This window comes from Mastacembelus armatus, chromosome 4, assembly GCF_900324485.2.
Source record: "Mastacembelus armatus chromosome 4, fMasArm1.2, whole genome shotgun sequence".
Lineage (NCBI taxonomy): Eukaryota > Metazoa > Chordata > Actinopteri > Synbranchiformes > Mastacembelidae > Mastacembelus > Mastacembelus armatus.
In genome coordinates, this window is record NC_046636.1 from 19968263 (window position 1) to 19996235 (window position 27973).

A 27973-nucleotide genomic window follows, 5' to 3' on the forward strand; every position below is an offset into this window, starting at 1 on the left:
AAAGCAATCAAACACTCGTGCGTGATCTCAGCAGACTCTTTATTTGATTTAAAGGAGCACAGCTGATAGTGTTAAAGAGTCAGGCTGTAGCAGTGCATGAAGCTTGTGAAACCGTAACATACACACACAAATGTGCAGAACAAACACCATCCTGTAGACTTTACTTTCAGGAGACTGATTTAATCCTGACAGTCTGAAATTTAGTTAGTTTAGAGTAATGTTCAAGCTGATCAAAATGCTTTAGAATGACTTTGTTCCATATTTGGTTGCAACATGATTAACCTGAACATTTTTTCAGTCGTGAAATTTAACTAGAAGTCAAGTAACAACTGTGGTAACTATGCATGAGATATCTGCTGTGAATAATAAAACACAATGAAATAAAAAGACATAATACAGAAACACTTGGCCAACTTATATGTGGTAGTATCACAACTCAAAACCTTTTTCTGGCTGTGACTAAAACAGAACAGGATGACTGACGCAACAGGCAGAAGTGGACTGAAGACTGGACAGTTTTTGCAGGACATGCGTGACTCCCAGGTACTTCAAGTGTGGATTTTACTTGAGTAAAAAGCAAAGTGCTTCTTCTGTTTACTGAAGCTGAACAAGTGCTCTTCCAGATGATCAGTACATTTACAGGGCTGCTGCACTAACATGCCTCTGTCTCATCGTATGTCTTCATCTTATAGTAAGAGAAAAGTTTCCTCGGTGAGGAAAGAGAGGGCACAAAAATCATAGTAAAAGGCCACTAGATTATATAGGGTTTATGTTTACTGAAATATTTGGCCAGATGTTAATGGATTGTGTGAAATTTAGTTTAGAATGTGAAATCATTTAAGCATAAAACATGATAAATAGTCCTAGTCCTCAGCACGAAACACACATCAGGTAGCATGGCTGCTCAAATCAGTTGAAGATAAAATACTGTCCCCTTTGCGCAGATTCAAAAGGCTACAATAAATTACTAAAAAAAAAAAAACGTGAAAATAAAAACAAAGCATAAATGGCATGATAAACATTAGATACAGTGGTATGATGAGGAGAGGAAAAGCAGCATCTTTCAAGAAGGAGTTACTTAAGGGAGCGTTCAGTTCAAGTGATGCTATGACAGTCCAGTTCGGGATATGTGAAGTGGTGTCCACAATGTCGGAGAACGCGACAGGTCTCGTCACAAATATGCTGCTTCACTCTGCAGGTTCTTGTCTCTGTCTCCCTCTATTGGACACAGGGCTCAACTGTAACTTGAAGTGACCAGTCTTTGTCAGCAGTTTTTTTTTTTTTTTTTTTAATTCCAAGAGTGTCCAACGACTTCACAAGGACAGTCTCTGTTCTATTGGCAGACTGTCCATCAGACACTTGAGCTGCTCCTCACCCAGCTTGATTTTGTCCTCAAGCTTGCGCTGTTCAATGATCAGCGCAGACTTCATCTTGACAAAGTGCTCATAGTCTGTAAGGCTGTCTTCCTGCAGGTGGTTGGCCAGGATGTCATAGACCACACGCTCCCTGCGGTCCAAGTTCTCCTTCAGCTCCTTTGCATCCTCGTGCTGTCGAATCAACAGCTTTCTCTTCTCAATCAATGTGCGCTATAGAAGAAAAAACAGCATTAGGGTCAACTATCAACTATACCAGTCTGTTAGATTTCTATGGTTTACATTTACTAACCCTCTCCTCAGCTGTAGCGTCCTCCTCCAGACTGTTGAGAGCATTCTCCACTCTGGCCAGCCGACCCGACAGGGAAAGAAGGAGGCTCACCACCTTATCCAGATCACCAACAAACATCTTGAACTTGTCCAGTTCGTTGGGCTTGCAAACCTTTTGGACTCGGACCTCCACCTCCTCTCCCAGAGCATTGTTGTCCAGGATGTCTTCCTGGAGACTCTCCCTGGCCTCCCGTAACACCTGGAGCTTCTTGCTGAGACTATCGATCAGCTCTTGCTACAAAAGAAACAGAAAGTATAAAAAGAGAACTGTGGTGAGTCATGATGTTGACTGTGGCAAAAACAAGTTTGCAAAGAACTTTAGTCAAGATATTATCATAGGCAAAGTGGGTTCAGTGGGTGTATGCACCTTTTTGTTGGCCAGATCAGTATCCAGCTCGTCTTCAGAGTCTTCTTCCTGCTCCTGCATGTCCTTCATCTTAATAAGGAGTTCAGCTTTGGGAGCAGATGTGCTGTAATATGTAGAGCTGGTCACCATGGTGACAGCTGCAGCCATACTGTCCTCCTTTTCCCTAAATTTCAAATAACAAATACATGTCGACCAACGCATCAGTAGTGCTCCAATAGGATGTTGTTGCCAGCTGTATTAATATTGTTTTAGGCCTCTTAAAAAATTGGGTAGAACATGTAGACTTGTATAGTAATGTTGGGGAAACAGATTATGACCAACTCTCATACCCTCACTGAGGGGGTGCTCAACAGGTCAAAACAAATGATTTGTTTCTGAAGGCCAACTTCACAGAAAAATATGAGGTTTGACTTTAAGTGAAAAATACTAATTGTATGAGTTCAGCAAGGTGTCCCTAAAAATATAGCAAGTCATGTGTATGAGTTAATGATTTCTTAGTCCATGTGACATATTTTGAGTAAATACAAACTGTAAAGGTCAAACAAGAAGAATAAGCAGATGAAGTATGTCAATATAAAATGTGATTTTATGTAAAAAAAAAATAAAAAAAAAACATAAAAGAATTCCAGTGGATCACAGATACATATCCTCTCTCACACACAGTAAGAGCTAAGTATGAGGCTGACCTTTCCTCAGTGGGCCGTGGCGCCGTCTGTTTGGAGATCAACTTTCTGCGCTGGTGAGCTCCTTCCAGCAGCTGCTCCCCTTGAGGGAAGATACCCTCCATCAAGTCCATGGTCGTCTTCATCTTGCTCTGATCCAGAATGTCAGCTAGCGACTTGTCCTTCCCCATTATGTCTCTGGCCAGCTCTTCTCTCTTCTGGTCCTCTTCAGTCAGGCCTGTGGTTACAGCCGTCTTGTTGCTGCTGAGCTCCTCTGTGAGCTCCTGGCTATTGGAGAGGCCAGTGACCATGTATATGTCTCTCTGGGGCTTTTGGTCAGTTTGAGCAGTAGGCATACTGTTGGGCTCCCTCTGACGTGTAAAGGCACAGAAGCCTGAACCCTGCCCTGTGGCTCCTAGGCTACTGAGGCTGGTGACACCAGGACCCTCAAGAACAACAGCTTGGGAGTCGCTGTGCTGCAAAAATGGACAATTCTCCTTCTCTGTGACTCCCTCCGAATGGACAATCTTGATGGGCACTTTCTTTACTGTAGTATTTTCATTTTCTATCACATGCTCCATCCTGAAATACCAAAGAGAGGAACAGACTTAAAAAAAAAAAAAGAGCTTGAAGAGGTTTCTCTCTGAAAGGAGAAGAAAACCTCCTGTTGCAGTATTCCAGCCATACGCTGCTTTAAAGTTTCACTTCATGATGGCAACTGAGATTTTTTCCATGCCCAATATGCTGGAGGATCCAAGACATGTGGACTCCTCCCACCACTTTGGTTTCTGCTAGCTGTACTAATCCTGCTGCGCAGTCATACGTGCACTACAGATGATATCAATTAGTCCTGAGTCCAGAAGATAAACGAACAGCTTCGTGTTTGGGCTTTTGGAAAACATTTCACATTTTCAGCATTAAGCTGAAATATGCCTACACTGCCCGGTTGCTTTTATAGAAATGCAAAAGAATTCCTCTAATTTACTGTTGTGATAACAATCGCATAATGAAATCTACAAAGCCAGTAACTATCAATAAGCTCCTTTGTACATGTAGCATGAAGACACTATGCATACAGGAGTTGCATTCACTTCTTCTAACTAACCTGTGCAGTAGTTCCAGCTATTCTGTGAGCCTAAACTCTGTTGGTCCTGCCACAAATGTCCTGTCTGACCTGGCATTAAGAAGCTTACCTGTTGGAGTGTTCATCCTGCAGAGAGGCTGGAGGCTTGTCGCTGAGTCTCTGTGGGGAAAACTGTGGAGATGGTGAGCGCTGGCCCTCCATCCTACCCAGCCCGGGAGGTCTGAAGGAGGTTGCGGGAGAGGAGGCTAGCTGAGGATTGGTTGTTGACAGATGATGTACTTCCCCTTGTCCTTTGTCCACAAGGCCTTTGCCCTGCTCAGAATCTCCCTTTGCAGAGGAGGAGGGCACAGAGGCGGAGTTAGAATCAGTGTTAGGAGAGCATTGGGCAAAGATTTCACTTTGGGAACTGGTGAAGAGTTCTTTGGACTCGGTCTCTGTGCATCTGGGTGGGGGAGGCCTCTCCAGCACAGAGGACTTCCTCCACGGTACAGCTGGTGGCTCGGTGTAGCTGTGTTCCTCGGGCTGAGGGAGGGCAGAGTCTGCGATACTGTGTGTGATAGATGTGTTTTTGTGGTTCTCGGTGGCAGAAGCAGCTCTGTGTCTGCAGTCAGGGTTGGCTCCTGTCACGGACAGATGGGGTGGTGCCGAGTAATGCTCCAACTCCACCGGCTTTTCTCTCACTTTACAGTCACTGGGCCCTCTCTGGGAGAACCTGAGGAGCACAATAGAAAGCTTTTAATTACACAGCAAGGCAACATGGACTATCATCTGCAGCTCAGTCAAATAATACACTGTGGCAGAGGCCTTGTTCACCCTCCAGCAGTCGCTATGATTAAGACTGTGCCAGCATGACAAGACACACGTCTCCCTCCCTCCTACAAGGCTCCTCCCTGGTAAATGTTCAGCTGGCAGCCTGAAGAGGAATATTTGTGTTCCCGCAAAGTCAGTCTGCATAGTCGAATAAATAATCCTCCAGTGCAAGGAAGATCAGATCATTTTTTCCTCTCTGATTCACATTTTCAGTTTTAACTCTATGCAGGAAAAATGAACATGGAAGAGGATGAAAAGGTCAATGTTCCGAGGTCACAGTGAAATAAAGGAGGTGAAGTGATTGTATACCAAGATTTGGACCCATATGTGTTCTATGCTTCAAGATCATTTAATCATACAGTACAACACAGTGGAATGCTGTCTTTCATTGAGCCATGTAGATTATATGAGAAAAGCATGTAAACCTGCCTAATACTGTGGTATTGCCATAAGACACAGCAGAGTAACTTGGGGACAGCCAGGTGCCAATTCAAACTCCCAATCTGAATTCTTACTAGCTGTGACAAGTTACTCAAAGAAGAAGCTGTCACCCTCCCTCACGCCTCAGCCTCAGCCTCAAGCATTGGATAGAGTGTGAGAAAGTGACCTCACAAATATGAGCCGTGGCAGCAATTTCCAATAGTTATGTTAATGTAGATATTTAGGCAATGACAAATATTTATGTGCTCAAGATTATTTAGGCTCATTTATCAGTGATACACAACATCAACAGAAAAAACACAGATAATGTCAATATGTCAAGAATGTGTCTTAATATGTACTAATGCCTGTCAATGCTGCCAAACATTAAAACTAACTTTAACTTTCACTGTCAACATGCTACACTATTGGCTTTGTTATACTGGAGACAAAGTTGGTTTCTCTTCTGTCTATAAATGTAAAACCATGGCAGCATTAAAACGATATAGCTAGACTGGGACCAAATAAGGTGTAATTGTAAACCAGAGGTTAATGTACCAACTCACCCTAGGTGATATTTTACTGCTGTCATTTCCATAGAACAAATTAAAAGTGTCTGCTGGCTCTCTGTGAGAGAAGCCACCTGCTGGTATCGATCTAATCTTACACCTGTATTAGTAACACTATCTGGGTGGAGCATGCTGCACTTAGCTCATCTCCCAGACTTGTAAATGACAGCAACATCCTCTGCACTGTTGTTATTTTGTCAAATGGTGTGGCTGCTACAAAGAAGTTGCTCAAGAAGGGATACTCTATACCCTTCAAAGAGTTTCAACTGTGTTAGGTTAGTTATTGCATGTACAGCTGAATACCTGGATATGAAGTCACTTCACCACTATAGTTAGTTTGAAAAATGATTCCAACTAACTGGAGAAAAAGACAGTCATGGTTCAAAAATTATTTTGTGTGATAAGTGAGTAAAATTTCATATGTAAAACTGGTGGAGCACACTTTAATTTAAAAAAAATAGGTGCATGGATTGAGCTACCTTCTACTCCATGGATCAAAAGTAAAAATGATTAAATAATGAATGCACTAGATTTTAAAAGAGTGGAATGTATGAGATGTCACCAAACAACAGTGGACAGTGGACAAGTTGTGATGTTCATATGGGATCATCAAAGGAGATGCTGAAACAATAATTTATATTACCTTTAAATACTTCCACCCCACCCATAAAACAAACAGTTACCAAGGGGATATGTTTAATCCAGCATTAGCAAACCACTTTATATACATAGAGAGCTTCGTACTACTGAGGCATCTATCGGAAACCATTGCCATCCATAGAGACAAGCTGCTAGCAGCTAAAAATCCACTTATGCAAAGTACCAGATCTTATTGTTGATAATTTCAAGCCTTTGGGCTGCCCCCTGAACTCGAGTCCCCGTTGCATTCTGATAGAGGGCTGAGGAAACACTTCCTCTCTGTCACCAACATGCCTCGCCCACACCAGTAAGCCTCTAACTAAGTGACACAGTGCAGCCAGAAAGACAGCTTATGTTGTCACAGCTGCAGCAAAGCAGTGGCAATGGTATGTCTTGACAGATCAAAAGATTTCACTGTTCTACATTCTCACTGGCCTCTTTCAAAGAAAAGCTTATGAGCAGAAGCAGTAAAATGTGACACTAAATATGCTGACAGAACAATAAAGACACATAAAGCAAAAAACATTCAATAATTCTTTATAGTATAGTAATTCCTAAACAAAACCACTGATATTTTTGCAGTACACCATATTGTAGAAATATAGAGGGTCTCACTGACAGTGCGTTATATCAAATAAAGTTTACTCACCCTGTAGCAGTGTGGAGCTGTTCAGTAGGTTTATGCTCCGTCTGAGAATATTCTGTCTCAGACTTTCTTGCAGGAACTGGAATCTTCTGTAAATATGTTAAACAAACACATCGTCTGTTATACAAAATATAATAAAAATATATATATATATACAAAAAAGAGGTTTAAACCTATTCCAAGAACAAAGTTATTGTCTTTCTTTAATTATTCTAACCAACGCATGTTGCAGCTTCCTGGTTTTTCACTAGTGAAAAGAAATTCAGCTGGTTGATCCCCCTCTCTCTTTCTTAAGCTGAGGGTGTGTCATTATGAACAAACATGGATTAATATTTGACTTGGCTTTTTCCTTTGTTCCTTTCACTTCAGTCAGTTTGTCTTAACAAGATGTAAAGCCACCTTGTGGCCTAGGGCTTGATACAGTTACATCTAAGCAACTAGAACCAAGTTAAAACCACAAGACCTGTTATTTTTCTGATTATTCGAATAAAATGTTTGTTATTTTTTAGATCCCAACCAGTCAGGATTCGAGCCTCACCTGCCCATAAATGTCAGCTGAAGGAGAGGATCTGGATCTCTCGTGGAAGTAGGAAGTTCTGGTTCTCTCCTCTGGACCCGGATCAAGAATGTTATCTGCTGAGCGGTACTGTCCAGAGGCCCTTGTCTCTGGAGGTATTTTCTGTATATTCCACCTTGCCTCATACTCAGCGAAGGTGCCCAGTCTTTGCTGGTCTAGGACAGAATATGTGTATGCAGAATAAGGGACTCCTTGGGCCTCGTCAGTGTACTCTTTGCTTCTGACTGATTTCTGTGTATCCTTTGCTGTACTGGTGGAACCAAGATCTTGGCTTTGGTTCTCAGTATAGCTTTGCATCTGACTGGAAAACCCTGGGTTCCCACTTTGTTTAAAGAGTTTCTGCTGATCTAGTGAGGAACTTGCATTTTCATGGTGAACATTTTCTTTTACCCCAACTTCATGGATTTTGTCTGGTTCAGAGTAAGACCTTATCTTTTTTTCTGCAGGAAAGCGCTTTCGACCACCAATGCGCATTACCTGACTAGAAGCATGCCCTGGTTTACTTGCTACTGACTCTGTGACAGTTGAGTTAGCAACATCTTTATGGGCCAGTGCTGAGGTTGAATAGCTAGGCAAGGCCTCGGCTGCCGGGATCTCTACTAAAACAGGCTCGAGGTCTTTCCTCCTGAAAGAGGTAGCCTTTAGTACCCTTGCTTGTGCTTCCTTCAGATGATCCTTGTAGATATTAGTGAAGGAGCCGTCTGCAGACGTTGGGGTGGTGCTTTCAGGGAGCTTCCATACATCCTGACCTTCTTCAGTAGCACCTTCAGCACTCTTACTTTTCTGCAGCTGAGCTCTTCTCATCTGGATTTCATTCCTTAATGTGGTGGCAAAACGATCATTGCGTTTTAGTTGCTTGCTTTCAAGTGACTCCTCCAAACTTGTGCTTCTTGGTTTCTCATCTTGACCTGCAACATCCATAGATAAAGAGTGAAGCATAGGGGTCTCCTGAGGGCTAATCTTGTTGCTCACTTGGCTGTGAAGTCTGATGTCTTGGGGTAATTCTCTGTGTTGCAGTGGTAGAGACCTTCGTGGCTCAGACTGTCTGCTAGGAGCATAACTTGTGGACTGAGCCTCTGCATTTTGTGTGTTATGCCCTCTGTGGACTCCTCTTTCATCAGAGCAGGGTTTGGGTACAGAGGTTTCCAGTGCTGTAGTAATTTGGATCTTATTGTATCCATTACTATCTTTACTGTGTGAGGAGTGTTGTTGGGGAAGATGATGTGTCACTTTGGTGACCATCTGTGGGCTAAGAGAGTGTTCCTTCCCAGTCTGTGTCAGGTCTACACCTGTGACACTCCTCCTGTCCTTAGGTTTTCCCAACAAAGGCTGGGGATTAGGCTGTGTGGGCTGACATGTTGTGACACAATAGTATCTGCTATTTGCACTGCTGTCTGTGTTTTGGTCAGTGGCTGTGGTTGACAGTGAGGTACTAAAGCTTCTTCTCTGGATCTGACCAAAGTGTTGTGAAGAACCATTAGTAGGCAGTTCCTGCATGCTAAAGTGATAGCCACTGAAGCTCTGTGGCTTTGGTACAGATGTAGCCCAGGGTTGAGAATAAAAAGTGCTTTTGTCACTATGGTGTCTTTGCTGGTAGGGCTGACCTTGCTGAACATCACCACTCGACAGGGAATACTGCTTGTTAGAGCTGGTCTGGTTATGATTGTAATTATCAGGGGACTTATAAAAACTGTCGTCATTTTTGGGGGATAGATTGTGGCTGTGCTGATTTTCAATGGAAGCCTTAGAGGGGCCATGTAAATCAGGTCCTTCTGGGTGCACTATAACCAGCCCCCTTTCATGCACCTTAGTCGCAGCAAAACTATCACTGCGTGTGGGTGGAGGTGGAGGAGGCGGAGAAGGTGAAGAAGTCTTCTTTTTCTCAGGGACATGCCAAACAGGTCCAAAGCTGGTTCTACTTGAAATGGAATGGCGGGAGATAGTCGGGTCCTCAGTCTGTGGACCCTCACAACCTGTGCTAACACCTGGCATCTGGAAGTACGCCACCCTATCGTCTTGTTTCACTCCCTCAATCAGAGTCTGCGTGTTTCTGCCATTGTTGTGCTTTCCTCCTACATCCCACTGGCTGACCTTTGAGAGCATGTTCTCAGTTGAGGCAGCATTGCTCTTGGAAAGGGTGTAGTCTGGTGTGCCAGAGCTGGTGGAGAAGGAGCTGTAGGCTGAGTCTCGTTTACCTCCTCCAAGGTGCTCTATACTGTTGTTGGACTTAGCAGATGACAATTGACCAGCGGGATACGGATGTGGGACATGTTCTAGACTGTCCATGCTGCCGAGAGAGCTGAACTGGTCGGACACTCTGCGTAGGTTTGTTTGCTCCCAGCCAGAGGAGAGATCAGTTGAGGATGAGCTGGAGGTCAAAAAGTGTGAAAGAGTGAAAATCAAACAAAAACATTTTTTTTCTGCTAAAGTAGACTGCAATTGATAATCAAATCATAAATTATGCTGCGGTATAATTTCTAAAAGGTTCATGAATTAAGATCCAACTAATTATCTCTTTGGCCACACTGCTTAACAGTTAACAGTAACTTTTGCAGCATAAAAGCAAACTAAAAGAACTTGACAGCCATGTCTTCACACTTAAAATTTATAATACTGTATGTCTACATATGGGCACAAAATCCTGTCAATAGAACGATCCAGTGCAGTAAACTGATCCAATACAGTAAAGTGACAACACTGGAGTTGTCCTGGCTATTTCCATCTTCATTTATATAAACCTTGTGATGACTTAATGGTTATCTATCTCAAATTTAACTAATATATAAATAAAATAATCAATGTGGAAATGAAAACATAAAGAGTAAAAGGCACTTAAAGATCCAGAGTTACCTAGCATCATATCTGGTGTGCCAGGCTGGTGTGGGCGGTGACTGTATTTTGGCAATCTCTGAATGGCTTTCGTTGAACTTGGTAGAGTGCCAGGAGTGAGGCCTGCTTATGGGTTCATTCCTCCTGCACCAAGGGCAAAAAACACAGACTGGATTAGAGACCAGTCCCGCATGGAAAACAAAATGTGCTTCCATACGAGTCTGTGCAAATGAAAGGTACAGGTATCGCTGTTACTTCAACTTAACAAGTAAAAACTGTACATAGATTGAGACAGTGATATGCAACATTTGGATATACTGCAACATTCATGGACCGCAACAGTTTGGAGTTCTTGATTTTTGTCTCTGTGTAATCAAAAAAAACTTTATACAGTTGTTAGCTATGCATATGATACATACCCTTTTAAGCAATTCTTTCTGATTTGCATGTCAGGAGAAAGTAAATGTACAACATATCATCAGAAAAATTACATAATACCAAATAAAATACAACCAAACCAACCATATCAATATAAACACAAAACATGTATACATGTCACAGACAGACAGTGTACTGCAGGCTGTATGGGGTGGAATGAACAAGCCTCATCTAATGACATTAATATGACAAGCCAAAAAGCCATGAAAATGTGGGCAGGTAATAAATCACAGAAGTCGACCAGTTGCTACAAAAGGAATGAAAGATTAATATGATTATAGCCATAGGGCAAAAGGAGTGCGGTGGAACAGGTACTACTTACGATAAAGCCACAGAACCATACCTCATGGAACTTCGCAAAATCTTCGTAAGAAAGCTTCTTGCCACATGCACGTCATTCTCTGAGGGCATTTTCTGAGCTACAATATCCACCATTTTCATATTCCTGGGCAGCAGAGGGAGGAACACACACACGAAGCACTTACAGACAATGCACTGCACCCAAAATTAATAACAGAAAACAGGACTACCACAAGCAGCTGAAACATTTAGACTGTTGTCTTAAAAGTTTGGGCACACCATAGCACTGTAGACAACTCAGTATCTTGTTCTCAAAGGCTCATCAGGACAAAGATATCCCAAACAATTCCATTATCACAGACTGTTCCTATTTCACCACTAATATGTAGTCTACAGGAGTGTGAATGGTTGCTTGTGCATGGTGCTATAGCCCCCTCTCTTGGTCAAACTACTCTGTACTCGTGTTGCACTGAAGATGAGAAAAACCCTACATGATAGACCTATAAAACGGAATAATACAGTGAAACACTGTTATCCTCTTCTCTCATTACTGAAATAATACATAGTTGAGGTGAGCTGGTTGTGCTCAGACCCTGCCATATGGTCCCAGGGGTGCACAACCCCAGCATGGGGCAGGGGGGCTTAAGAGAATAGAGAATCTCTTACGCTATCAGATCAGCCACATCACCCCTCCATCCAAGCTGTTGTCTGTTTCCCAGACAGCCTTTCTGTCCTTGATAAGGTTCGAATCTGACGTCTTTGGTAATCATTTAGTACTTTGCAGCTGCAGCTGTAGTGGGAGTAATATTGCAGTCTGCAATTTAGGCTTTAAAGTGGAAACAAGGGGTCAGTCAGTAATTGCCAAATTCTTCCTGACTGGTGACATTTAAAAAAAAGTTTAGGGTAATTTTCACTGTGAATGTTGGTAAGCTTTCACAACTTCAGCCTTTGACCATCAATATAAAGGCTATATAAACTATATAAACTACTTCAAAAAAATTAAAGTCCAATAATGTAAAAAGCTTTAGAATCACTTTGTTAATTAGGTTGTTGACCTGCTGTCTAGTAATGTTAGTATATCTATTTTCTGCAGATATATCTTAAACCTCTGTGACTACATAGAGGGAACTGAAAACTTTGTTATATTGGTTAAGAATTTTTGACAAAACCTTACACACTTCCAGTCTCACTGAACTCTACAAAGCCAAGAGGTCAGGAGGTACTGCCCCCTACCTCACCTTGCCTAAAATCCTTCAATGATCTGATAACAGGGGGGACCAAACAACAGTCTTGCTCACATTGTGACCTGAAAACAAACTGCTGTGTAAAATAAATAACATTTTTTTTATTTACAGTATTTTCACAGATTGAACACTTTCAGATTGAGACAGAGATTTAGTTAAGCTCAATAAAGTGGGACAATTCCACAAAATTAAATGTGGATTAGAGTTAAGGCCTGTTTGGAGGACAAAGAAAAGCCAACATGGAGCTCAGTCTTCCTTGTCCCTTCACAGTCTGTGTTTCTGGGGCACTTGGAGCTAGCCACACATGGCGCTCGCTATTGGTATGCAAATGAACCTGGTTTTATTAGGCCTATCGTCAGGGCTACAGCTGGGCCAGCACAGATATGCTAGGAAAGTGAATCAGTTGGCTGGAATGGGGGCAGGGGAAGAGGCTGTTTTCTGAGTGATCAGTTTAGACGTCAAATGTGTCCAGTACCAACCAGTCCACATTCAAAAATAAACAGCTTGAGCAGAGGACATGTTGAATATCTTGACAAACTAATGGCCAATTAATTAATAATGCATTAAATCTGAGAGCAATAATCAAAGATGATTTTGTTTTACCTATAAGCCTTTTCTTTTAAAAGATTAATCTGCATTTGGTTTTATAATGCTAAGTCTTGCTGATCATGGCTTAACCTAAATGATGTATGACCTCATACTAAATGATAAGACAAAAATAATTACAACAATGATTATACAGAGTATTATGGCCAAAATACAGAGCAAAGAGATCCCCAATATGTAAAATGTCCCCCACTCATTCATCTAAGCATAACAACACAAAAAGTAGTCGGTATCAATACAGACATCATAAAGACTAAGACTCACTAAGTTAATAAAACAAAGTTAATTTTGACTCACCAGACACCTGGTTGAAGGAATTCAAAATAGATTCAATGAAGCAACGTACTTTCCAGAAGACCACAAAATAATGTTTGAGCTCAACTGGAACCGGATATCAATTTAGGTATGAGACCAGTTGTACCAGTGTGCAATTGGACAGGCACCACATTCCACACACACTTCAAACACAAGTCAAAATAAGGCACATGGAAGCTGCTAAGCATCATCGCACAACTCTAACAATAACCAAACACACTAGCTCACGACTGGAAAGCATAATATACAACATAGAAAGGCCATTACTAAAACTAAGTTCTTAGTAGAGTTAGTTTGAACGGAGGGATTTCCCCCAGGATTACAGAGATTTTGCCTCTGAGAGGGGGTGGAAGAGTGCACAGTGAAAGAGGAGGGCTATTGTCACAGCCAGTCCTTTTAGAGTATCCCCGTACCTTGCCTCGTCTCATTGGCTCGAAGGGGCTAATATGCTAATGATGGGATGAAATGCCGGACTTTTCTCTTCCCATCTCCCCTGTTGAGAGGCAAACATGCATTTCTACTATTACTATGGCAACAGGTTGTTCTCCAGGGTGCAAGGGCACCCAGTTTCCCCGAGAGCCTCAGGGAATGAGCATTGCAACTGTGCAAAGTGGGATATCAACAACAGATGGCAAAATAATAAAGCATTAAAAACTACTGATTTTAGCACTAGTTTGTTGTAATCATTGTTTCCAGAGATTGTTAGTTATATAAAGAATGTATGAATTTATAGTAGAGAGATTATACATAAATACCTTAAAAATTACACAACAAACTGTTGCAAACTGTGCAGTTTGAATGAAGTGAAACAACATGAGCTTGGATTGGTAGGGTAGTGATTTACAGATTACATATCTTTCTTCTGAAAAACTAAAACACATAATCCACAGCATATTTTCCTTTTTATTATTCTCTGTCAATTTAACTGTTGCATTCAGGTAACAACTGTGTAAAAGGGTACAGGAAACACTCCAGTGCAAGTGACAAATCTTTTTTTAATTTTTTATTATTAAAACATGCTATGGCACACCTTCAAGAGGTCCAGTGACCAGCAAGAAGATTAGCAAAGACTGATTGCAACCTAAAACTGAAAGGAGGGCAATAAAACTCACAGTGATCGATAGTGAAGGAAGCAATCGGACGTATAATCGAACCATCAATCTCCTCATCCTCCGTTTCAGAGTTTGGCACCATCGCAGCAGCTAACAGGCTGGCATCGTCAACCTTTGCCACTGGTGCCAATGGGGCAGCTAACAGACTAACATCACTAACATCATCATCATCTTCCTCATCTTCCTCATACTCCTTCCAAACATTTGGTTCATCTTCAGGGAAACACTCTCCACTGAGTCCATTTGCACACAAGGTTTTCACTGTGAGGTAGAGCAAATGCAAATTTGTTTTTCAGTTTTAACTTTAATAAATGCATCCCACTTCATATAGGATGTTTTTTCAATTTGTTTGGCCCCTTGGGAACTTTTTTTCTATTAAAAATGTGGCTTATATAGATAGATTCTATTCCTGTGGTACAATCCATGTTGTATAACATATGACTAAATGAAGTGGAGCATTATGTAGAATATTACTTGGCAGAAAAATGCTGAGGTTGTGCCCAGCTGCACTCAACTTGTACTTTGCAGGTGAACCGGTGAATTCCATTTGGTCCTGGGGGTCTGACAAAAGCCTTCTTCAACAGACCCTACAATCAAACCAGTCATGTTTCGAGCGAGAGAGGTGAACCGTGAGCAGCATGTAATGACCAGCACATTCCTGAACTAACTGGCATACCAGCTGTCAAGTCACCGGCTGCCTGCACTGACCCACAGCTCAGAGAAACCTGGAAACCTTTTATCTGAGGGTCTCAACAATATCACCATATGTGCTTTTCTACACCACCCCCACATGTTACATCCATATCTTAAAATGCGGCTATCATTACATTTCATTGAGCAACCAGTAGCACCAGTGCAGGTAAATTTACTAACCTATAGCCAATGGTTTGAAGTTTGGCCTCTGTTTTACCTGCTGTTGTGACACCAGAACACCAGCCAAGCAACAAAACCAAAATTACCTCTTTATGTCCTCATAACTGACTGTAATAATGAACCAATCACAATCAACCCATAAAACTGTCATATAAAATATACTGTATTATAACAGTGTGAAGAAATATGCAAAAAAAAAAAAAAAACTATTATGAGGTGTGAGTAGTTATTAAATGTTCTCAGAGACCCCCACCTTATAAACATCTTGAACAGCGGCTATGACAAACATTTTGAAGAAGTTTGTCAGTAACTAAACAAGATAAACTATAGTGAAGATACAACAGCTCAAATCAAGTGTAATTTTTGATTAGACAGGTTAAAAAAAGAGTTGACTGGAAAATTTCTTCCTGCAAACCAAGTGAAATCTAATTCGGTGACTTCCTGTCGACTCACCTTAGCAATGGAAGAAACCATAAACAATCAGAAGGGTGTAGTTAAGCCAGCGCAACACTGGAATCTTTACACTATTTTTTCCATCAGCTAAGGCCCTAAACAATTTTAAGAAATCTACTTAAGACAAGAATTCATTATACAGCATTCCAATCATACTACATAGGCTTATTTAGAAAAACAAATACCAGTAAATGTAAGCCACAGCACTACACCCCCCACTGAATGCTTACACTGTAAGTTCTGCCAATAAGCTTTTCCAGGTATAATTGGATTATGCAGCAATTTCTGTGAAGGCTTCACCCATCTAAAATAGCAATATAGATATATTACGGCACTGAAAACAGTATGTTTGTGACCCCCAATGACTCTGAAAAGCTTTACCTCTCTGCTACAGGAGACAATGCTAAATAATGAAGTATGTTATTGACTGTGGTACTTCTGTAGCAATGCCAGAAGGGGGAAACCAAATGCCACAATAAAGGTTAAGCTTCATGTGGTAAAGTTTAATAATTCACACTGCGGTTTCAATGTACTGCAAATTTCTCAGGAAAGAGGAAAGAAAGACAGTTCAGACTGTGGTGGTCCAGTTGGAGTTAAAATCCAAACTGCTCCCATCTATAAAAGCAGTCAAAATAAAGTTAACTTTAAGTTATAACTCATGAGCTTTTCTGAACTTGAAGCACAGTGTACAGTGTACTGTCTGTGACAGTACAGAGCAGTTCTGTTGAGGCATGTGCAGATGACAAGATGCCTTCTCACAGATAACCACACCTGCCTGTTCCTTCTGTGACGTATGACAAGCCTCTCCTCTTCCTCTCTCCCAAATGACATTATACCAACAGTCTGATGTTAGTCACTGCATGCAAAACATATGACTTGCTATTTCAAGCTCCTCCCTTCTGCTGTGTGTAAAGAAACCACACCTGTAGACAGAAGCAGGTTCTGACAGCTTCCTGATCACTGTTCAACTATCCAAACTTATCTCTGAGATAAAAAGGAAAGACCTTCATATACCTGACACCTGCATGCTCGGGCACAGAATAAGCTGTGGTCATGTGGAATGCTAGACTGCAATGCATTTTCAAACCCCAATTCCAGTTTTCTGCACAACATGCATACTGCAGATGGATGAAAAGAAGAATTTGGACTGGAGCAGGAGCTTTGAGGTTGTGTAATGAACAACTTTCACCCTTTTGTATTCTAAATCAGACAGACTTGTTATTGTGGCCTTGGAAAATGACTGACTTGAGATCCTATTTCAGACAGTCGGAACAAAGTAAAGTCTTCAGCATAGACAAGCAGAAGGAACTAAGAGTCCCGTGTCTCTGTAAAATGCAATATGAACAATCAGGCTTGTCCTTGTAAGGAAATGTCTTCAGAATCACAAACACACTGAAATGACAATACGCAGATCCTTTAGTTATGCTGCCTGATCTTCTGTAGGCTAATCCACCCACTATTAACTGTTTCAAAGGCAAAATACATGTTGCAACTACTGCATCATGTGAAAGTAGAAACACTACTACCAGCATGCTAACTACTTAGCATGTGGAAAACCATAACAGACCTGAAATCTTTACTGATATTGCCTCTGCTAATATGCTTACCATTTAGGTTAAAATAGTTCATTTACTGTATAATTTTTCACACATGCAATACTATTACTTATCATTCTTTTTATCTATTTATCTTATTTCTATAGATAAGCCTAGAAATGTTAAATCAGTGTACATAAGCCTAAAACTAAAACCTACAGCAGGTAAAACATAATAAACATTTAAACAATATTTATTTAAACTGCAACTACAAGCTGGACTGGCTTTAGGTATGTGTTGTAATACCAAACAGAATTTAAAAAATACAAGTTCAAATCCAGTGTCCCTGTGTGTCCAGTGTCTTCATTTATTCTTGATATATGTGCAATTTATCCAAATATTATTGCTGAGCATATTTATATCAAACTGCCTCATGATAAAACATATAGTAACATGCACCAATAAATGTATGCAATCAAATGTGATTTGTGGTGATTAGCGTACTTAGAGCATTATACAAAACCACACTTGACATTAACTTGTTTGTAACAGTAGCTCGCAGAACAATAACATAATAAGACGTGTGTTTGCATGTCAGTTGGCAATAACTTTGTTTAGACTACACAATTCCATCTCCATACAGATCTGCACTAAGTCACAAGTAATAGGTGATTTAATAGACACAGGTTGTTACAGACAGTAATGTATCCTCGTTTCCAGATCCTATTATAGACGTGTCTATTGAGAATAGAACACAATGACGAAACTCACAGCCAGGTCCTTGTGGAGAGATAAATGGTGAGTGGACCTTCTTGTACAGTAGGATTTGTTCAGGGATTACACTATGATATGATACTATACAGAACGAAATGCAGATGGCAAAGACAGACAATGTGACTAGTGTTTCACACACAAAAGGTCATTTGTAAGAAAGGCCTCCGGGACTCCGCTGACGAATGATTCATCAGGATATGAAAACTAAACAATATGATGGAATCAATAAGTCACCAGGGCTGGCTTTTGACAAAAAGAGTGAATGTAATCATTTATTTTCAGTCCACTGGTCAGTGTGTTCTTTGCTGAATGAAAGTGGCGCAAGTTCAACAAGGAGAAGAAGCAATGAAAGCTAGCAATCCTTATCAAAGAGGCCGTGAGATAAAGCGACAAGCAGGTGTACTGAACTGATAAAAAAAGGTACCATAATACTGTCATTTGCATCATAACTTCCTCTTGTTTGTCCTTCCCACACATCTCTCTGGGAGCTAACAGGTCTCTGTGGGATCTCACAGAGAGAATTATGTCATCCATAACCTCTATTCGTTCTTTTAAATTGATCATGAACTGTTACAAACCATAAAGCCTTGTTGACCACAATGTACCAAAACAGAACCATCCAGCTACCAAGAACTCAACAGTTATATCTTAGAAATCCCAGACAGCACAGACTAGATTACAGACCTACAACACAAACAAACACAAGGGCCAGGATCCACCATCTCTACTCCATCGTTACCTTGGTTTGTTGTATCCATGGTGAGCTGTTAGGCTGAGGGGGTGGTGCACTTGTGACAGCAGTAGAGGCAGGAAAAGAGGGCACAGGAGGGGTTGGGGAATTAGTTACCTACCTTTTCACTGCCAGACTGAGGGTCTTGTGGGAGCCTTTTACTAGGCAGATTGCCTCCTGTCTGTAGCCAGTCAGTGGAATCTCGTTGATGCTGACAAGTTCGTCTCCCACCTGGAGACTCACAGCTGCTGCCTTGCTGCCCTCCTCAACCTGGCACATAAACACAGCAGATGGAAATCTTTGAATTAAGCACACAATTTTACAGAGATATCAAAAATTTCTGGAAGCCAACCTCTGTAGGCAGCTAGTTAGCAGGTAACTGCTCGATACAGAATATTTCAGCATACATTTGCCCACAAACATAGACAAAACAAAACAAGAGCAGACTCAAGATGCTGCAATTAGGATGCACCATGTCAAATGTTACCTGACTAGGAAGTAAGCTTAGTAGTTTGCATTTTGCACACAGTTCATAGGCTGCATAGGTACAGGCTATCATGATGTCACAATAAAGCAGGATAAGGATGTTGAACACCAAACATCACAAACGATTATAAGGTCTACGCCAATGCTATGTGTGTAGAAAAATCATCTAAATAGTTCTTCAGAAAACATTCAGACACGCTGATACAAAAAGCAGTCACATAAACGATGTCTTGCAAAGTCAGCTCACAATATTTACAGACTCTATCCGTTAACGAAGTGTCATCCTATCTGCCTGTTTCTACAGCCAGGTGATGGCCCGAGCATCTAAAAAAGAAACCGTGCTCACACCAACTGCTTATTGAATATAGTAGCAATATAATGTTCTGGCTCTATAACTGATTTGCACTGATTGAATGCTCAGCTTGTTGTTTGCTCATCAAAAAATCTAAAATATACAATACATCTTAGCTTAGTAATATATTTATGAAGAGCTGAGTGTAAAGTAAAAATGTTGTCCATTGTATTATAATCTGTTCTGTGACCAGCTTCTTCTTCATAAAATATGTTATTTCAGCATAAATTCAAGATCAAGATCTTTGTTAAAATGTTACCAAGTACATGAAGCAGTGAAATTCCTCTGTAGTTTCCTGTATCATTTCTGTCACCACTTCTGTATAATCAGCAGATCACAGCTTCGCAGCACATCTAAGGGAAATCATCAATATGTAATTTTTTTAAATGTAACAATATATGATGGTATGTGACATTTCCACATCAGTGATATTGCACATATTGATTTGTTTAAAAGATTTAGCATGATGGGTATTTACACATTAAATTTTGAATCAGCTAAGAAAGTTTTAATGGCTGATTTGTGATCAGTCTTCTCTATTGTTATGTCCATATTCAGTTGCACATTTTGGAAACTATGTTGATGTTCCAATTGTGTGTGAGTGGCAAATGTAAAATCATGACTGCTTTTGTAAATAAACGAATAAATAATTTATCCCATAACTATACATTAAATGCTCATGACAGTCATGGCAAGGGTATCAAAATAAAAGAATATAAAATAGATTAAGGTTGTGAGTAACCAACCTTAAAGTCACCAGTTTCTTGGTGACATTCCTTTACAGAGTAACAGTGCCTGAAGAAACACACTACTTAGAAAAAGTTAACTGCAGGTAGGCCAGCTTCCAAAGACAAGGATCAAAGGCTATGAAAATACTTCAAAAAAAGAGCTGTCCAAGCAAGGGGTATGATGTAAAAACAAACTGTATTGTCTTGGTCTGAGGGTGGACACCTGGAATAACACATTTGCCAGAAGGAAGTACACTGAAAAGTGCACTGAGGTCAGTAACTTACAAGTGTTGATGTCTCTAGAAAAGCATATATGATTAAAAGAACCAAAGTTACAGAGAATGTCTCTGAAATGTCAGACAGCCTGAGGGATAAGGTCAGGGCTGTCCTCACACTGACGCAGAAAGTCAGATATGAGAGGTGCAAGACAGCACGGCTCAATGTGGAAAGAAAAGCAGTTGGCACATTAACACACAAAAGCCAAGCTCTGCAGCTGATTATCAGTTCTCCAGTCAACCTGCGAGAGGGGGCTGCATGACACAATCACAGAGGTATGTGTACATTTACAGACCATTACGTCTTATGTGGCCTTTATCCTCAGCACTGAAAAACAAAGACCAGATAGCCCTGATCAAAGCTCCTTTTCATTTTTCTATAATACTGTTTTTAAGGCAGGGTTAAGGCACAGCAGAAAAAGTTTTTTTATGATGGCTGGAAAGATTCCTAAGACAATCCTGATATGGTAGTGTTTTTTGTAGAAAAACTGAAACTGTTATTCATTTACAGTAGGTTACAAAGTTTAAAATGGGCACAAAACTCCACAGTTACCCTGCACAGCAAATGAAAAACAATTCTCAATAGAAAGGATAAGTCTGGTACTATTTTGTATTTTTCTAAGGGTCAGAAAGCCCCAAAGCAAAGACCAAAACCAAAAAACCAAAACAAAGGAGAAAATATAAATTAAGTTGCTATGATAACTACTAAATGGACAACAGCACATCACTGTTTTCAACTAAATGCTGTACACACAGTGCCTACAAAGAATGATGTCTTATAGATGAACAATGCCAGGACATCTGTAAGGCAGCCAAGGGCTACAGATGACCATTGCAACTTAACAGGAAACAACAAGGAGAAAATTAAGAATGTAAATAACAACAAATGGCAAGTAGCAGCAGAAAAGGAAACACAAGAGCAAATGACAGACATGTTTATAAAATATATCAAGACAGGAGTTCCATGTTTTTACCATAGCAGCTCAATCAGCATGAGACATATCATGTCCTTCGTTTACCACCTTCCTCCAGACTGTAATCACTCAAACTGCAGTCATCCTGGATGCCTGAGTATCCCCAAAAATAGCCTGATGCCACTCTGTGGAACATGAAGGGAAGGATGTGGTGATGATGAGCCTAAGGAATGTATCTTTTCTGCTGACAGATGTCCTGTGCAGTGTGCTGACAGGGCACTGAACTCAGACCTCATGTACGGCTTTAGGCACTGCCTGCACACATTACTGAGAACGTCCATTGACATGCCAACAGCAACCACATAAACAAATTCACCCAAATTTGACCTTTGGACAACATTTAATTTTAGCTATTGGCTTAATAGCATCTGTCTCAGTAAATGTAAACACATAGATGCAAAGAAAAGCACTTGAAATAAATCACCATATATAACATGCAATAGGAGTTAAAGCATGATTCCCAATAGGTGGAATTAAACCAAAATACATTTAACTGTGTGACCCTGCTGCGTGAGTTACACAAACCTTCAAATCTTTTTCAGGTACTGTAAGTGCCAACAATGACCCAAAGGAAGCTAAAATCCTCAGCAGAGTTGAGCAGAGCCAGGTGATACTTGTCTGTGGGATTATCACTACAAACATTTGTAGTGTACAAAAAGTAACCACATGATGGACTGGTTATTGGACATCAGTACTTTTTTGCACTATCCAAAATGTGTTTATACAACCACCTGGGTTACAATTCAGTTCTTCAAATAGTTTTAGAGGAGCATTTATGCTCATTTTAGAAGATTTGTGCTGTTACTCAATAGCACTGCATTACACTGGGGTGGGGCGTTTGTGTTTCTTAGCCTAACCTTCATGATATAAATGAAAAATATTACAACCTTCACAAAAGGGAGGATTTGTAGCAGGATTCTTGTATTAGATTGTATTAGTTTTAAGCTAGATGCTCCTAATAAACTGGCAGATGAGTGTAGGTGGAATTAAATTTGGGACTTGTGCAGAAAATTACCATGAACGAGAATTCCAGATTCCCATAATAGCCTGTAAACTCTTTCAATACAGTATGTGCTGTACAAAACAAAAGACTTACATTTAAGTAACACTAATGATCTTGACTGTTGTGTTGCTCTTCCAGCAATTCAAGTCTTTATCATTGAAATCCTCACTTTCACAAATAGAAAATTATCTGAATCCTCAAATCTTTCTGCTTCCACAAACTATGTTCCTATTCTCTATGAATCATCTTTACTCCAGAGGTTGAGTAATCATGGGACAGTCAAATTGAGCCCACAGTGTTGTCACACAAAGCATTCAATAATTGGTAAAACCTGTTTACCTGCAGGTAATACACAGCATGTAAGAACAGAAACAGTTTTGCATGCTTGGTACTGGTTCCGTAACAGCCAACAATATTTTCTTACATATAAAATTAGATCCTTTCAGATGAAGCATACATGTCTGGCCTCATGCCCTGCTGTGCTGTGTAAAACAGGATTATATAAGTTTATTGAAACTAAGGATTTTAAGTTCGTGAAGACCTTGAGCATAACCTGAGCTATGAGTGGAATGCTAAGAATTTTAATTAAATCCAGGATATTTTTTAACCAATACTCAAAAGCTCTCATCAAACTTTGGGCCCTTTTTTATCCATTATTTTAGCAATCTGAGAGCAGGAAGTAAAAATGAAAACAACAACATTTTTATTATGGGAAGTTAGGCCCTCTGTAAAAGTGTGCTTTTCAGGTTTTTATGCGAAACACAGGCATCCTGCCATGAGGAGTGTGCTCACTGTTCACACTGAAACATGCAATGTGACTAGTGAACATAAACATTGTAAGAATATTTCCAAGGGTAAACACACTTTTCAAATTGTTGATTCAAATGTGCAGTTCAACAAACGGCAAAGTGGACTGTTTACTGTTTATGGTTATGGGAAACAAAAAAAAAAAAAATCTACACGGATGCTGCTCTGTTACATGGTTCAGCAGTATGAGGTGCGATGGGAAAATTCTTTTAATAACTGTAGGCAGCGAAAAAGCAAAGATGCAGTACTTGCAGGAACTTTATAGCAGGCATGCTAGCACTTAAATGTCACCTTAAAGACTAAAGTCTGCACACTATGTATTTTTGCCAGTTTACTCCCTACAATGGAAAATCCTCTGCACCGTGGCAGCACAAACATTTTTAAGTAGCCTGACCTGTCTATGGCAGGTAAATATAGTGATTGATTATTAAATAAAAAAGTCATATTTTAGTAGACAGATCATTTGAAATCCAGCAACCATTATGACCAGATTTTTAGCTCCTGTACCAGGACAGAATGTGTTACTGTAACTTTGCTCACATATATATATATATATATATACACAGAGAGAGAGAGAGAGAGAGAGAGATATGGGTAAAGGAACACCCTACACTATATTTAACTGAAACTACCATCTGAAGATTTCTCAGATAAATCCATGAAAAGTCATTCAAACAGGCCTACATGCAAAAATTGGTATACACTATGTCTGTAGCATGAATAAGAGATAACACCTTAAACATGTTTAAATGACAAGCAGACCCATGGCCCACAGATACACCACAGAGCAAACCATAGGTTTACTTAATCTAGTTAACATAAGTAAATCAACCACACACCTTTATAGCCATAATCTGAGCCACTCTGAAAAAGCACAAATCACTAATTCTGACTGCCTGAATCTATCCGTTCATGCCATTCCTGTGGGCTTCCAGCTGTCATAGATAATTCTCAACATCTAGAAAATCAAAAAAAAACTCCAACATTCCTCCCCCGTTCCTGGTACCACAGGCTACCCTCTGAACTGAAATATAAGAAAGCAAAGGCTGAGATGAGATCTATTACCACACATTGTAGCTTAAGGGACAATGAAATTAAACTTTCAGGACAGCTTGATAGACTTGTGTTTAGTCTAGTTTATGACCAATTTTCTTTAAGAGATTTTTTTTTTTAGAAATTTCTGAGTGTGAGCCAGCAACAGTTGAAATGATTAGCGTTAAAAGAGGAGTTAACGTCTCACCATCATATCCAAGCAGGTCCACTTTCGTCAATTGGCAGACTAAGGATGTTTAGTGTCAAAATATTAATGATAAAATGCGGTCAATATCAAACCAAAGATTGGCCATCCACCTGGGCGGTAGTTTACCCCACACAATCCAGCAGTGTGACCTAACCAATTTATACAGCCTATAGACTTAAAATGGTTAAAAATTCTAGCCATTTGAACCATATGCTTGTAAAACCTACAGTAATGGCTGAAGGTGGTCCTTAACTGTACGCCTGGTGCCTAAGATCCTGAGTTTTGTACATCTGAGATGGACTTTGGACTGATTTTGGTCAATGCAGAAACAGCAAACAAAAATCAAGCAGGGATACACCTCCTGACAAACAGGCGCTGGTATTTTACCAAGCCAAAGTTACCAGCAAGGTCTTCTGTAGTAAATCATTACACAGTCAACAGAGAAATGAGGTTACAGTGTGATTTTAGAGCTGATTTGGCTGCACTGTGAATAGGTACTTTCCCTGTCATGGATAATGTCATGAAAAACAGATATAAAATTGTGGCCTTCAAGCACTGTGGTTTTACAACACATTCAGTTATCAAATGCACAAAACTATGGAACAAGCTTAGACTGCAAGGAAACAATAAGCACTCTCTCCATAGCATAGGTACATGTTCAAATATCAGCATGAATTCAAAATGTGTAACTGCATTGAAACAAGAACAAGCGTGAAGATATTCTGCTAAAAGCCAAAAAACTATTTGGGGAAAAGTCATGGAATCCCCAATGAATGTCACCCTCTGGGTACCATGACTATATTCTTTTTTATGGCAGATTATGCAGCAATTGTTGAAATGTTTGAGCCTTGACAAAAGTGGTAGGCTGACCAACCAAACAAAAAACCTCTGTGATGGTGACATTTAAAGGGACCTAATTTGAGAATTCAAAAGCAGAAGGAACAAATGGGCATGAACAGTAATTGATGATGATGCAGCTGTACAGTGACAGAAATACACACCCCTGACCACATATTGCAAACGATTGGATGCAATACCACAGTCACATTTTACTGGATGGGATTTCTGTATACATTCCTGAATGTGAACAGAGATGTCAAAAATCTGAACTTTTGTTGAATAACATTTGATTGAAGTTGGTCATTAACAGAAAGGGGAAATTATTTTAAAATAATTAGAAGAAAACATGTTTGGGGAAGAAACTATGCTCAAATCAACAAATACAAACCTCACATTCCAACTCTCAGCATTGATGTAAAAACAGCTTTTCTGATTATCTACCTTGGTTATGAGCAGAGGTTCCCGATGCTCCAGTCCACCTCTGAGTGTAAATCCCCATGGTGCACCTCCTGATAGAAATACATTCACCAGCTTCCAGCTTTCACCATCTCTGCTCCTCTGATCTACATCTCCTGATTTGTGCATCATATGCCAAAGCCTCTCTGCTTCAGTATAGTGTGGATCATTTGTATATCCCTCAGGATCCATGGTGTAGCTATTAAAAAAAAAAATAAATAAATCACAAAATTAAAAAAAAAAAAAACAGCATTAAATCATGTCCAAGAAACACATACTACTATTTCTACTATTAATAATGATGATGTCCTAAAATGCATTACTGTAGACACAATGGGACTATATTTAAAAAGGTTCAATTTTGAGCTCAAACTATTATTGATAAAATACTGTTAGATACTTAATCTGTTCTATTCCAGCATGATGCTGATGACACTGCTTATCTTTTGAACTTTCCTGAACCTGGGCATGACCTACAAAGACTACAGCCTGTTCTTCAGTCTAGACTCATAGACAAAACTAACTCAGCATTCACAGGATGGAGAAGCAAAATATATTTTAAAGACCCATTTAAAACTGGTTGCTAAGAACATGTTTCATTGTAAATATTCTATTTTATTCTTATGTTGTCTCAAACTGTCAAATATATTAATGTATTTAGCATTAATACAGATTCACCATGACAGTTTTACATTATTGCATAAAATGCGCAAATTAAATCAAAATGTTTAATGTTTATTAATATATAATATATATTGCATGCTGTTATACATCTTATTTTACAGAATGCTGAATCCAAAATCTGTTACTCGGACCAACAACATTTTAAAACAAGTAGGCTAAGGCATATTAGTAATCTGTTGCCTTTTACATGATGCAAGCTTCTAACTGGCATTACTGACAATCACGCTTAGAAGTCAAAATAAATGTGATTATACTGTGTCAGTGCTGAGCAATATGATGTTGTATACTCAAACATACCATTAAATTAAACATCACTGCATTAAACAGAACCTGACACAGAAAGCAGCAAGAAAATGATAGAACTTGGGGTCGAATGGAAAATAATACCACTGAATGTACCTTTATTTAGGCAAGAATTTCAATTAGTCTCTTACTAGTGATATTTAAAAAAAAGGACTCTGGCTATATGGAAGAATATATCAAATAGAAAAAATATTTTAAAGCTTTATATTTGGAATTAATATAAAATAAACTTTTCTCGTAAATAAGTTATTCTTTTTAAAATATTTACATTATTAAATAATTTAAACCCATACGGCTCTCATTTTGGATTGTAAATTCGTATATTTCCAGTGCCATTTTAAAGACAAGATGGCAAGATAAACTAATTCAGAATAATTAGGCCAACAGGCTGTGGTATCATATCTCTCGTAGGTCACTGAAGTTACATATGTGCTCTTAATGTGAAAGGCACAACGCTTTAGGACACAAAACGAATGTGTGCATGTTTCCTCCCGTAACTTTTGCTCTTTTTGTGAGCAGTTTCTCAGTGTTCATAGCAAATAAAACCGCATCCCCATGTCACTAATTTGGGAAAGCTGTAAGGCTTCTTAAACACCTGTTGTCATACTCCAGACAGGCTGACTTAAACCTAATGCTCTTATGTGTGAGAGAATTAAACACTAACAATACCCGAGCAACACAATGAAAACCGTCCTCGCTTGTACCAACAGATAAAGTCAAACTGAGCTAACAAACCAGCTCTTGGGAAATCAGGTACACCTATCTTTGTGGGAAACAAGCGCAATAACATAAAAATAACAACTCTATTCGCCCAGGTCTGTGACTTAATCATACCAAACCGCAGTTTAAATGGCTGACCTTACCTGGGAAATGAAACTCTGGATAAACCGGTGAACACGAAAGCTTCCCCTGGGTGGCACGCAGCTATATCCCAGGTTTGCGCCGCACATACTTCATCTTTTCTAACCGCTTTATTCTTCAAGGAGAGTCGCTTTTTAAATAAATCGCCAACTGTGTGAGCAGTTTCGCAGAATAAGCCGAAAATTTCCCACAGTTTCAAACGCAGCAGTTCAGTCCGTATCTTACTTCATGACAAAAACGAGGACACACAGACACGCTCAGGAGAGTTTAAATGAAGC

The 27973-nt window shown here is 39.8% G+C and overlaps 1 protein-coding gene across 3 annotated transcripts; it reads right to left on the bottom strand.

Annotated features, from left to right (window-relative positions):
* Positions 1–20: 20 nt before the first annotated feature.
* shroom2a (shroom family member 2a) lies at positions 21–27971 on the bottom strand. Of its 3 annotated transcripts, XM_026304865.1 has the most exons (12): positions 27698–27971; positions 25833–26046; positions 18808–18956; positions 11088–11189; positions 10328–10450; positions 7439–9845; positions 6904–6989; positions 3926–4528; positions 2757–3314; positions 2071–2233; positions 1666–1938; positions 21–1586 (listed from the first exon to the last, which is right to left on the bottom strand). In XM_026304865.1, the coding sequence occupies exons 2-12, from the start codon at positions 26037–26039 to the stop codon at positions 1314–1316; spliced, it is 4944 nt and encodes a 1647-aa protein (XP_026160650.1). In that variant the 5' UTR covers positions 26040–26046; positions 27698–27971; the 3' UTR covers positions 21–1313. The 3 variants fall into 3 exon arrangements, with proteins under 3 accessions (XP_026160650.1, XP_026160651.1, XP_026160652.1); XM_026304866.1 differs by lacking the exon at positions 11088–11189 and having other exon boundaries at positions 1314–1586; XM_026304867.2 differs by lacking the exons at positions 25833–26046; positions 27698–27971 and adding an exon at positions 24552–24801 and having other exon boundaries at positions 1314–1586.
* Between the last annotated feature and the right edge of the window lie 2 nt (positions 27972–27973).

Excerpts from the sequence above, each read along its gene's own strand:
- shroom2a (XM_026304865.1), bottom strand. The coding sequence starts at position 26,039 with ATGGATCCTGAGGGATATACAAATGATCCACACTATACTGAAGCAGAG. Across the intron at positions 6,990-7,438 it reads CAGCTGACATTTATGGGCAG|AAGATTCCAGTTCCTGCAAG; the intron begins GTGAGGCTCGAA and ends ACATATTTACAG. Across the intron at positions 1,587-1,665 it reads ACGCTACAGCTGAGGAGAGG|CGCACATTGATTGAGAAGAG; the intron begins GTTAGTAAATGT and ends TTTCTTCTATAG.